Here is a 13,560-nt window from a genome sequence, read left to right on the forward strand (position 1 = left end):
TAACAGAGCAGATCCTTTTCAGAAAGGGGAACAGATTTTCTGGTTCCACTGGAATATTTCACCATTCATGTGTACTTACCGTAACATATTTTACAATGTTTGTCCTGAAGCTGCAGGTAGAATTTGAGGCATTCTGCCAATACCTCTCTAATTTACAACAGAAATGTAATACAAATTTCTCATAGGTCCCCAAATGATGCCCATACCTTTTCGTTCAATTCCTTTCGCATTTTGGTCAACATTTTATGAAATCACAGCATCGCAACATAGACAAAACTTTATCATCTCCTTTCAGATAGAATTAGAAAGAAGCCATCACAATGATCATCTGCTTTATTTTAAAAGCCAGTAATGATTACGTAGGTGGTAAGAGAATCACATAAAATATTATTAACAACATCTTACCTCTATCACTGAAGTCATCGACCAGGATGATTTCTGCAATCAGACTTTCTGGGGTTCGGTTGATGATGCTGTGGATGGTCCGGAGGAGTGAAGTCCAGCCTTCGTTATGGAATGGGATAATGATGCTGGTGTTTGGTAGCCTTTCCAGATACATCTTGTGCTTACAGCTGGAGATGACAGAGGAAGGAAAGGCTATATCAGATACAAGACTGTAATATGTCTTATACTGCCATTGACTCATTGTGTTATCAGACAACTGTGAAAATTAGACTTTGCCTAGTACTTGCCCAACCAAAACTTCTACATCATCATACTTACTCTACCCATTCCTGGAATTCATTAATGATCTCCTTTCACACTCACTCTTAATGACATAATTATTTATCCTCTGTTATACCAATGGCTCAAAAACAAGGTAAGAAGTACACTTGTGCTTCCTGAAATGTTGTGCTCTTGTTAATATGTTCTCTAATAGTAATAAGGATAAATTATATGTATTAACATCATTTCCACTGAGCACACAGCTAATGTTAAACTTTCCGGGAAAGTTTGGAAATTTAACTTCTGTAATATTTATGCCCAATTAATCAGTTTTGGTTGTGGTCTGTTTCCACAGCTGGGCAGTATTTAAGGCTCTAGGGGAGAAAAGAGTCTTAAAGTGAAATAAATGGAGATTTAATCTTAAATAGTCACACACTGATGCAACTGCATGGTAAGATTACATTAAGATCCAAATCATGACACTATCACATTCCTAATGAAAACTATACAGAGAAATCTCATGTTGCTGTTTTCACTGTAAAACAATCTGAGATGCCAAATAGGAAGTAGGTTTTAAATTTTGGCATAGTTTAAAGCAATTTAGTATATGTCATGGCTATTCTTTCAATATTCGTGATTTATTTAAGTAATTTATAAGCCACATCAGGGCAGAAAGCTGGTCTCAAATCTGATTTAATTCTTAGTTCAGCACTGGTCATAGTTGCCCAAGCTTCATTAAAGACAATGAATTAATTTAAGTTTGTGAAATCTTTAAGTTATTTCAAAAATAAAATAGGATAAAATTTCAATCAATTACCAAATTTAGTGATTTTTCTGGTATGGATAACATGAAAACAAACAAAAAGAGAGTGGAAATCTGGAAAGAAACGCGGTTTCTGTTTAAATACAGGAACATCTATTATATCATCTTTTGCCAAGACACTGGCTACTGTCTAGTCCAGATATTATAGTGTGAATTTGAAGTATGCATAGATTCTACCAAGATGTATAGACATGTACCAGCATATTCAAAACATTACTTAAAATATGTTTTTTTAGTCAGTTATCTCAACACTTCATTCTACTATGATCTCAACAGGATATCTTAAATATCACTGTGGATGCAAAACAAAGAGATCTTGCCTTGCAGCTTCAGATAATAGAATATAATGTAATTAAAGCAAAAAAATTTAACTATCCTGGAAGATAAAATAAAATGAAATAATTTAGACAAATAATTTAAATATAAAATATAGGCATTTCTTTTTTATCTTGTCCTTTTATTATCAATTATTTAATCTAAATTTTAAAATTTGTAACAATATTTATCAAACAAGAGATTTAGAGGTTTTCAAGTACAATGAAAAGCACTGGAAAAGACCATCAAAAGGATACCATGAAATGGACATGAAAATACTAGAAAAAAACATGAAGCTCCTTGTAGGATAACATAAAATAATTTTAAAAAGCAATATATGAAACAGATCTGTCAGTGATTTCCAAGAGAGTGTAGTGAGATGCATGCTTTCACATCTAATGCACAAATGTGGAAAAGAGTGCTAAATTAATTCAGCACATCTCATCATAATTAAGTAGAGCCATCCATCCTTCTCAACAAAGACAAGAGCCCAAGACAAACGTGCTCTCCTGTATCAATACTCAGGATAATACAAAACACCATACCTAACAAGGCTCTGGGAATGTAACTGATATCCCCAAGAAGGCAAATTAGTTTTTAAACATTAAGAGGAGACGCTGTACATATCGCTTGCTTATTAATGAAATAGGAATTGCATTCAGAGTAACACATGAAAGCAATCAATAGGCTTAGGGCTTGAAAGAGATGTTTAACAGCTATCTACAATCCATTCAGAAAAAAAGGCAGACATAAGAGAATGCAAGACGAATCGTGTGCAAAAAGGGCTTTCCCTCATAAAAATGTTTTCGGTAATTTCTATGTAAGCTCAAATTATTACCACACAGGGGAGGTGAAAATATCCTTCTATTCATTCATGCTCTCAAGTCCCAATGATCTGCTGAGGGTTTTCTCTAAGCCAGGAAGCAAAGTGGAGATAAAAGAATGAAAAAACCCTACTCTCCAACTTTAAGATGTTTACAGTACAATAGGAGACACAGAAGAGTAAAGACACAGTTAAAACTTTAAAGGGGAAATCGATACGTAGAAGTATAACAGGGTGCCACACAAGCATTTGAGAGAGGCCCCTGAAGCAATTCGCAAAGTGCTACAGAAATGCAAGTGAGAGTTAAAAGTGGCCTGCAAAAGACCAGTTCGAGATATATTTAGGAAAAGAACTGATATGACTTAGTCACTTTCTGGGAGAAACAGTTAAGGAGGACTCCCATGTTTTGGACATAGGAAACCGATCTATGAAATACAGACCTACATCAGAGCACTGTGTGTAAGGGGCATTTGAGGGTTGCAAGGCTTGAGGGTAAACATGAGTTCAGTTTTGACCACATTAACTTTGAGGTGTCAAAATGATATCTAGCTGAACATGAAACCAGCTCTTTTGCTCCTTTTCTGTTTGTCCATTTCTGTTCCCCTCTAACCCTGAAAGAATCTAATTATAGGAATGAGATCAGTAAGCAAATGAAACCAACTCCTGACTTATGCTCTCCTGAATGCACACCATGCCCTGTCTAACCTGGTGATTCTTTTCCTAGATAAAAAGAAGAATGAGGAATGGAGTAGTTAGAGAATCACGGGCTCTCTGCCTCTAACAATCCCCTTAGCCATCCTGCTGGCAGATCACTCGGACAAGATGCCATCTGAAGAGAGAGTCAGCCAGTCTGCACGCAGTGGAGATGCAGAACCCAACCTCCTGCCTTGATGATTCCCTGAGATTCTTCCCCCTTTTCTCCTGTAAAAACTGTCATGGCTGAGCAGAATCTTCAGAGCTGGTCTCTGGACACAAGTCCACCTTCTCCCCAGATTGCCGGCTTTTCTGATTAAAGCACCTTTCCCCTCTACTGACACTTGCCTCTCGAATGATTGATTGGTTTTTGAGCAGCGAGCAGCTGAACCTGAGTTCGGTAACAGAGCGATCGTTACGTATGTACGATATGTATGTATGTACGATATGTATGTTATGTATGATATACACATCTATCTGTCTATGTATGTACCTATGTGTGCATATCTATCTATCTATCCATCTATCTATGTGCATATGTGTATTGCTCAGAAAAAGACCTGATTTACAGGAGGCACAGTGATAGGCTCTAGCATTGATGCCAGGGCACTGCCACTATCTCCATAGCATCACCATCCCAACACTTGCCAAGAGGATCCTCTGATAAGTACCAGCAGATAGCCAACTGAATGCACTCTCTCAGCTCTGAAAAAGGTCAGATCAAAAGTTCTGGGGCAAATGGATGTCCCTAGCTTCAAGATGGCAGAGGAGTGAGACATGGAGATCACCCTCCACTCGACAAATACATCAGAAATACATCTACATGTGGAACAACTCCTACAGAACACCTACTGAACGCTGGCAGAAGACCTCAGACCTCCCAAAAGGCAAGAAACTCCCCACGTAACTGGGTAGGGCAAAAGAAAAAAGAAAAAACAGAGACAAAAGAATAGGGACGGGACCTGCACCTCGGGAAGGGAGCTGTGAAGGAGGAAAGGTTTCCACACACTAGAAGCCCCTTCACTGGAGGAGACTGCGGGTGCAGAGGGGGAAGCTTCAGAGCCACGGAGGAGAGCACAGCAACAGGGGTGCGGAGGGAAAAGCGGAGAGATTCCTGCACAGAGGATGGGTGCCGACCGGCACTCACTGGCCCGAGAGGCTTGTCTGCTCCCCCGCCGGGGCGGCCGGGGCTGGGAGCTGAGGCTCCGGCTTCGGAGGTCAGATGCCAGGGAGAGGACTGGGGTTGGCGGCGTGAACACAGCCTGAAGGGGGCTAGCACACCACAGCTGGCTGGGGTGGGGGGGAGACCGGGAAAAAGTCTGGACCTGCCTAACAGGCAAGAGAACATTGTTTTGGGGTGCGCGAGGAGAGGGGATTCAGAGCACCGCCTAAACGAGCTCCAGATATGAGCATGAGCCACGGCTAAGAGCGTGGACACCAGACACGGGCATGAGACGCTAAGGCTGCTGCTGCCGCCACCAAGAAGCCTGTGTGCGAGCACAGGTCACTCTCCACACCCGCCTCCCATGAGCCTGTGCAGCCCGCCACTGCCAGGGTCCCGGGATGCAGGGACAACTTCCCTGGGAGAATGCACGGCGCGCCTCAGGCTGGTGCAACGTCACGCCGGCCTCTGCCGCAGCAGGCCCACCCCGCACGCCGTGCCCCTCCCTCCCCCGTGGCCTGAGTGAGCCAGAGCCCCCGAAGCAGCTGCTCATTTAACCCCGTCCTGTCTGAGCGAAGAACAGACGCCCTCAGGCGACCTACATGCAGAGGCGGGTCCAAACCCAAAGCTGAATCCCAGGAGCTGTGCGAACAAAGAAGAGAAAGGGAAATCCCTCCCAGCAGCCTCAGGAGCAGCAGATTAAATCTCCACGATCAACTTCATGTACCCTGCATGTCTGGAATACCTGAATAGGCAACGAAGCATCCCAAACTTCAGGCGGTGGACTTAGTGTGATTTTGTCTGTACAGCTTTGCTCTTACCATTTGTCCTCGGGTTCTGTCTGTCCACTTTTTTTTATTTTTTAGTATTGATTTTTAGTGCTTGTTACATTTGTAGATCTGTTTTGTCAGTTTGGTTGCTCTCTTCTTTCTCTCTTTTCTTAATTGCTTTTCAATTTTTTCTTTATTTTTAATTATTTTGTACTTTAATAACTTTACTTTACTTAATTTTTTTCTTTCTCACTTGCTTTTTTTCTCCCTTTTCTTCTGAGCTGTAAGGCTGAAAGGGTCTTGGTGCTCCGGCCGGGTGTCAGACCTGTGCCTCTGAGGTGGGAGAGCCGAGATCGGGACATTGGTCCAACAGAGACCTCCTGGCTCCATGTAATATCAAACAGCAAAAGCTCTACCAGAGATGTCCATTTCAATACTAACACCCAGCTCCACTCAACAACCAGCAAGCTCCAGTGCTGGACACCCTATGCCAAACAACTAGCAAGACAGGAACACAACCCCACCCATTCGCGGAGAGCCCGCCTAAAATCATAATAAGGTCACAGACACCCCAAAGCACACCACCGGACACAGTCCTGCCCACCAGAAAGACAGGATGCAGCCTCATCCACCAGAACAAAGGAACCAGTCCCATCCACCAGGAAGCCTACACAACCCACTGAACAAACCTTAGTAACTGGGAGCAGACAGCAAAAACAAAAGGCACTACGAACCTGCAGCCTGTGAAAAGGAGAACCCAAACACAGTAAGTTAAGCAAAATGAGAAGACAGAGAAACACACAGCAGACGAAGGAGCAAGATAAAAACTCTCCAGACCAAATGAAGAGGAAATAGGCAGTCTACCCGAAAAAGAATTCAGAGTAATAATAGTAAAGATGATCCCAAATCTTGGAACTAGAATGGAGAAAATACAAGAACGTTTAACAAGGGCCTAGAAGAACTAAAGAGCAAATAAACAATGATGAACAACATAATAAATGAAATTAAAATTTCTCTAGAAGGAATCAATAGCAGAATCATTGAGGTAGAAGAACGGATAAGTGACCTGGAAGACAAAATAGTGGAAATAACTACTGCAGAGCAGAATACAGAAAAAAGAATGAAAAGAATTGAGGACAATCTCAGAGAATTCTGGGACAACATTAACCACACCAACATTCAAATTATAGGGGTGCCAGAAGAAGAGGAGAAAAAGAAAGAGACTGAGAAAATATTTGAAGAGATTATAGTTGAAAACTTCCTTAATGTGGGAAACGAAATAGTCAATCAACTCCAGGAAGTGCACAAAGACCCATACAGGATAAATCCAAGGAGAAACACACCAAGACACATATAAATGAAACTATCAAAAATTAAATATAAAGAAAAAATATTAAAAGCAGAAAGGGAAAAAAACACAAATAATATACAAGGGAAACCCCATATGGTTAACAGCAGATCTTTCAGCAGAAACTCTGCAAGCCAGAAGGGAGTGGCAGGACATATTTAAAGTGATGAAAGGGAAGAGCCTACAAACAAGATTACTCTACGCAGCAAGGATCTCATTCAGGTTCAACGGAGAAATTAAAATATTTACAGACAAGCAAAAGCTAAGAGAATTCAGCACCACCAAACCAGCTTTACATCAAATGCTAAAGGAACTTCTCTAGGCAGGAAACACAAGACAAGGAAAAGACCTACAATAATAAACCCAAAACAATTAAGAAAATGGTAATGGGAACATACATATCGATAACTACCTTAAATGTAAATGGATTAAATGCTCCAACCAAAAGACAGAGACTGGCTGAATGGATACAAAAACAAGACCTGTATATATGCTGTCTACAAGAGACCCACTTCAGACCTAGGGACACATACAGACTGAGGGTGAGGGGATGGGAAAAGATATTCCACGCAAATGGAAATCAAAAGAAAGCTGGAGTAGCAAGTCTCATATCAGACAAAATAGACTTTAAAGAATGTTACAAGAGATAAAGAAGGACACTACATAATGATCAAGGGATCAATCCAAGAAGAAGACATAACAATTGTAAATATTTATGCACCCAACATAGGAGCACCTCAATACATAAGTCAAATGCTAACAGCCATAAAAGGGGAAATCGACAGGAACACAATCATAGTAGGGGACTTTAACACCCCACTTTCACCAATGGACAGGTCTTCCAAAATGAAAATAAATAAGGAAACACAAGCTTTAAATGACACATTAAACAAGATGGACTTAATTGATATTTATAGGACATTCGATCCAAAAACAACAGAATACATTTCTTCTCAAGTGCTCATGGAACATTCTCCAGGATAGATCATATCTTGGGTCACAAATCAAGCTTTGATAAATTTAAGAAAACTGAAATTGTATCAAGTATCTTTTCCGACCACAACACTATGAGACTAGATGTCAGTTACAGGAAAAAATCTGTAAAAAATACAAACACATGGAGGCTAAATAATACACTACTAAGTAACCAAGAGACCAGTGAAGACATCAAAGAGGAAATCAAAAAATACCTAGAAACAAATGACAATGAAAACACGATGACCCAAAACCTATGGGATGCAGCAAAAGCAGTTCTATGAGGGAAGTTTATAGCAAGACAATCCTACCTCAAGAAGCAAGAAACTCCTCAAATAAACAACATAACCTTATACCTAAAGCAATTATAGAAAGAAGAACAAAAAACCCCCAAAGTTAGCAGAAGGAATCATAAAGATCAGATCAGAAATAAATGAAAAAGAAATGAAAGAAATATAGCAAAGATCAATAAAACTTAAAGCTAGTTCTTTGAGAAAGTAAACAAAATTGATAAACCATTAGCCAGACTCATCAAGAAAAAAAGGGAGAAGACTCAAAGCAACAGAATTGGAAATGAAAAAGGAGAGGTAACAACTGATACTGCAGAAATACAAAGGATCATGAGCGATTACTACAAGCAACTATATGCCAATAAAATGGACAACCTGGAAGAAATGGAAAAATTCTTAGAAAAGCACAACCTTCCGAGACTGAACCAGGTAGAAATAGAAAATATAAACAGACCAATCACAAGCACTGAAATTGAGACTACGATTTAAAATCTTCCAACAAACAAAAGCCCAGGACCAGATGGCTTCACAGGCGGATTCTATCAAACATTTAGAGAATAGTTAACACCCATCGTTCTCAAACTCTGCCAAAACATAGCAGAGGCAGGAACACTCCAAAACTCATTCTACGAGGCCACCATCACCCTGATACCAAAACCAGACAAAGATGTCACAAAGAAAGAAAACTACAGGCCAATATCACTTATGAACATAGATGCAAAGATCCTCAACGAAATACTAGGAAACAGAATCAAGGAGCACATTAAAAGGATCATACACCATGATCAAGTGGGGTTTATCCCAGGAATGCAAGGATTCTTCAATATACGCAAATCAATCAATGCAATACACCATTTAACAAACTGAAGGAGAAAAACAATATGATCATCTCAATAAATGCAGAAAAAGCTTTGGACAAAGTTCAACCCTCATTTATGATAAAAACCCTCCAGAAAGCAGGCATAGAGGGAACTTACCTCAACATAATAAAGGCCATATATGACAAACCCACAGCCAACATCATTCTTAATGGTGAAAAACTGAAACCATTCCCTCTAAGATCAGGAACAACACAAGGTTGTCCACTTTCACCAGTAAAATTCAACATAGCTTTGGAAGTTTTGGCCACAGCAATCAGAGAAGAAAAAGAAATAAAAGGAATCCAAATCACAAAAGAAGAAGTAAAGTTGTCACTGTTTGCAGATGACATGGTACCATAGAGAGAGAATCCTAAAGATGGTACCAGAAAACTACTAGAGCTAATCAATGAATTTGGTAAAGTAGCAGGATACAAAATTAATGCACAGAAATCTCTTGCATTCCTATACACTAATGATAAAAAAATCTGACAGAGAAATTAAGGAAACACTCCCATTTACCACTGCAACAAAAAGAATAAAATACCTAGGAATAAACTAGAACAGAACTAGTTCACAGAACTAGAACAGAACTAGTTCACAGAACTAGAACAAAAAACTTCACAATTTGTATGGAAACACAAAAGACCCCGAATAGCCAAAGCAATCTTGAGAACGAAAAACGGAGCTGGAGGAATCAGGCTCCCTGACTTCAGACTATACTACAAAGCTACCGTAATCACGACAGTATGCTACTGGCACAAAAACAGAAATACAGATCAATGGAACAGGATAGAAAGCCCAGAGATAAACCCACGCACATATGGTCACCTTATTTTTGATAAAGGAGGCAGGAATGTACAGTGAAGAAAAGACAGCCTCTTCAATAAGTGGTCCTGGGAAAACTGGTCAGCTATGTGTATAAGAATGAAATTAGAAAACTCCCTAACACTATACACAAAAATAAACTCAAAATTCATTAAAGACTTAAATGTAAGGCCAGACACTACCAAACTCTTAGAGGAAAACATAGGCAGAACACTCTATGACATACATCACAGCAAGATCCTTTGTGACCCACCTTCTAGACAAATGGAAATAAAAAGAAACATAAACAAATGGACCTAATGAAACTTCAAAGCTTTTGCACAGCAAAGGAAACCATAAACAAGACGAAAAGACAACCTCAGAACGGGAGAATATATTTGCAAATGAAGCAACTGACAAAGGATTAATCTCCAAATGTTACAAGCAGCTCATGTAGCTCAGTATCAAAAAAACAAACAACCCAATCCAAAAATGGGCAGAAGACGTAAACAGACATCTCTCCAAAGAAGATATACAGACTGCCAACAAACACATGAAAGGATGCTCAACATCACTAATCATTAGAGAAGTGCAAATCAAAACTACAGTGAGGTATCACCTCACACCGGTCAGAATGGCCATCATCAAAAAATCTACAAACAAGAGAACAAACGTATGGACACCAAGGTGGGGAAAGCAGCGGAGGGTGGTAGTGGTGCTGTGATGAATTGGGAGATTGGGATTGACATATATACACTAATATGTATAAAATGGGTAACTAATAAGAACCTGTTGTGTAAAAAAATAAAATTTAAAAAATAATTTTAAGAAAAGAAAAAAATTCTATGGTGAACTTTAGGTTGAATTAGTTCTTCTTTTATCCATAAACTGAATTAACCAGAGCCTCATCCAAAGCTTAAAGTACCTGTAAACAAAATCACTCTGTATAAGAAAGTGAGAAAAGCAAAAAAAAAAAAAAAAAATCTGCAAACAATAAATGCTAGAGAGGGTGTAGAGAAAACGGAACCCTCTTGCACTGTTGGTGGGAATGTAAATGGATACAGCCACTATGGAGAACAGTATGGAGGTTCCTTAAAAAACTACAAATAGAACTACCATATGACCCAGCAATCCCACTACTGGGCATAAACCCTGAGAAAACCATAATTCAAAAACAGTCATGTACCACAATTTTCATTGCAGCTCTATCTACAATAGCCTGGAGATGGAAACAACCTAAGTGTCCATCATCGGATGAATGGATAAAGAAGATGTGGCACATATATACAATGGAATATTACTCAGCCATAAAAAGAAATAAAACTGAGTTATTTGTAGTGAGGTGGATGGATGTAGAGTCTGTCATACAGAGTGAAGTCAGTCAGAAAGAGAAAAACAAATACCGTATGCTAACACATATATATGGAAACTAAAAAAAAAAAAATGGTCTTGAAGAACCTAGGGGCAGAACAGGAATAAAGATGCAGATGTAGAAAATGGACTTGAGGATGTGGGGAGGGGGAAGGGTAAGCTGGGACAAAGTGAGAGAGTGGCATGTACATATATACACTACCAAGTGTAGAATAGCTAGTGGGAAGCAGCCGCATAGCACAGGGAGATCAGCCCGGTGCTTTGTGACCATCTAGAGGGGTGCAATAGGGAGAGTGCGAGGGAGACGTAAGAGGGAGGAGATATGGGTATATATGTATAGCCGATTTACTTTGTTATACAGCGGAAACTAACACACCATTGTAAAGCAATTATATTCCAATACAGACGTTAAGAAAAAAAAATGAATGCCCCTAATGCAAGTATCAAGCAATGAAGTTGGGGAATAAGCAGTCCTATGGTAAGACATATCTGAGGTGTTTTCTATAATATCTCCCAGGGTTTTCCAGTGAGATGGAGCCTCACTTGCCCACAAGGATAAGCATCAGGCCAGGCACCTTTTAGTGGCTGCTTTCCCTTCCCTGTCTTACTTCTTCACCCTACTTCTCCAGGTTCACTCTGTGATTACCTCTTTAAAACTATTGCAGACAAATCTGTCTCAGAGTCTGCTTTAAGGGAACCCAATCTTAGACATAGGCATATAAATTATACTACACTTGGCAAGAACTGTCCCTTGAATACAGAGTGATGGTCAAAATTCCCTAAGAAACACAATTATTTCTGTAGTGTTATGAAACTTGTAGTTGGTTACACCTGGAGATATTTTTAAATAATTAAAAAAATCTGTCACAGGTACATTTTACTCTTTCTTTGAACTTTTTAATTATCACTGATACTCTGTTCAGAGTCTACTCTATGCCTATGAAATACAGCTATCAGGACTATTTTTATATGTACAGTGTGTACACATAAAATCATGTACGCAAATTACATTAAAAATAGCCTTAATTAGTAGACTATTAGTAGTAAAGTTACCTTCTTTACATAGATGTCTGTAATTAAGTTTTTCAATTAGACCACACTGAAAACTCATATTTTGTGCTTATAATTATTCCTGAAATATTGAAAAATCACACTTTACACATTAGACTATCGAGGTTTAAGTGATGGCTTTGCCACTTACTACCTGTGTGACAACGGGCAAATTATTTAACTACTATAAGGGTAGTTTTCTTATGTGGAGCAATTAAGAAGCAAAAGGTTATACCTTCTTCATAATGTGTAATAAGAATTAAATTAATAATTAAATTAGATAATCCATACAAAGTATTACATCTGATAATAGCAAGAGTTTGATAAATACTATCATTATTACTGTTGCTGTTGTTGTTACTTTAACAGTTACCGTTTTACCTGTCAAGTCCTCTGTGGAAGGAGCTAGGGAACTAGTAGAGATGAGAACTGCATGAGAGAAAGTGAGAGACACTTATGATACATAAATGAATAAATTACGGTTTCTTCCCTGAAGGATTCACAGACCGGTGGACAAATATATAAAATAATTAGACTCAAATGAGACAAGTGACATAATAGGTGGCACACAGGCAATGAAAAGCCCGAAGGAAGTATGGTTAACTTTGTCTGAAAGAATGAGGGAAGTCTTTATAGATGAGTCTCTATGCTGAGAACAGATCATGTACGATCTTGAAGTGATTCTAAGAAATCTGGACATTAGCCTGCAGTCAACGTGAAGTATTTCACATATTGTTAATGAGGAGGAAGACAGGATCACGTTTACATATTCCTCTGGCATCCGGGCAAATGATGCACTGAAGACAGTAGAAACGAAAGGAAAAAAGATTAGAGACTGTAATACTCTGGGCAAAAACAATGAGGGCGCTGATCTGATGTTTACTCTAAGGAAAATCAGCCTGTTTGTGATGGTGCCCGAACTGATTAAATTATACTTAGTTATTCTAGCACGTAAGCTGCTCCAGAGGAAACTGAATTCACTCTCAAAGTCAGCCCATTGGATTGGCCAAGTTGTGGTCCAGGTGACTGCTTCTCATTATTACTAGAAATATTGAAGAGTATCCAGGGTTTTATTAAGAATCTGCAACCTGTGTATTTTAGATTTAATCTCAAGTCAGGCTGAGAATGGGAAATTTGTGAAATGGGAAGACAATGTGTCACTGTGGAACTGTGTTGAAGAAATAAGTAAAATGAAGTCAGACAATTTGTCTGCTTATGGTTACAAATTTATAGGCAGCAAATTTATAAAAAGAAAATAGGGACAATTTAAAACATTTGTTGCATTAAATTGATAGGAATATGGGTGAAGATGCCTGTATTATTGCATTTCATATTGCTGTATTATTTTCAAATAAGCCTTCACATAAAATTAACTTGGAGTTTAGGAATGGCTCAGAGATGAGGAAATGCCTTTGTTAAGTACCAATTTATCTAAATGAATGGAAAAAACATGCTTAAATGCACCAGAGAGATGAAAGAAATAGTTTAAATTCTTAAAAAGCTACTTGTGAGAAATGACAAATCATGAAGGCATTTTAAAAGCTGACAAAAAACCAAATCAGTCTGTAAACATTCTGCTAAACCATTCACAGTAATGAAAATAAAATTCA

General features: G+C 38.8%; 1 protein-coding gene across 1 annotated transcript in view; it reads right to left on the reverse strand.

The window, feature by feature from the left end:
- The window catches only part of GALNTL6 (polypeptide N-acetylgalactosaminyltransferase like 6), a 1,149,397-nt gene that overhangs the window by 630,883 nt on the left and 504,954 nt on the right, over nt 1-13,560 (reverse strand). The window contains exon 4 of the mRNA XM_060155818.1: nt 406-572. Coding sequence (XP_060011801.1) covers nt 406-572 — 167 coding nt within the window. The remainder of the gene's footprint in view (nt 1-405; nt 573-13,560) is intronic.

Source organism: Lagenorhynchus albirostris, chromosome 7, assembly GCF_949774975.1.
Source record: "Lagenorhynchus albirostris chromosome 7, mLagAlb1.1, whole genome shotgun sequence".
Taxonomy (NCBI): domain Eukaryota; kingdom Metazoa; phylum Chordata; class Mammalia; order Artiodactyla; family Delphinidae; genus Lagenorhynchus; species Lagenorhynchus albirostris.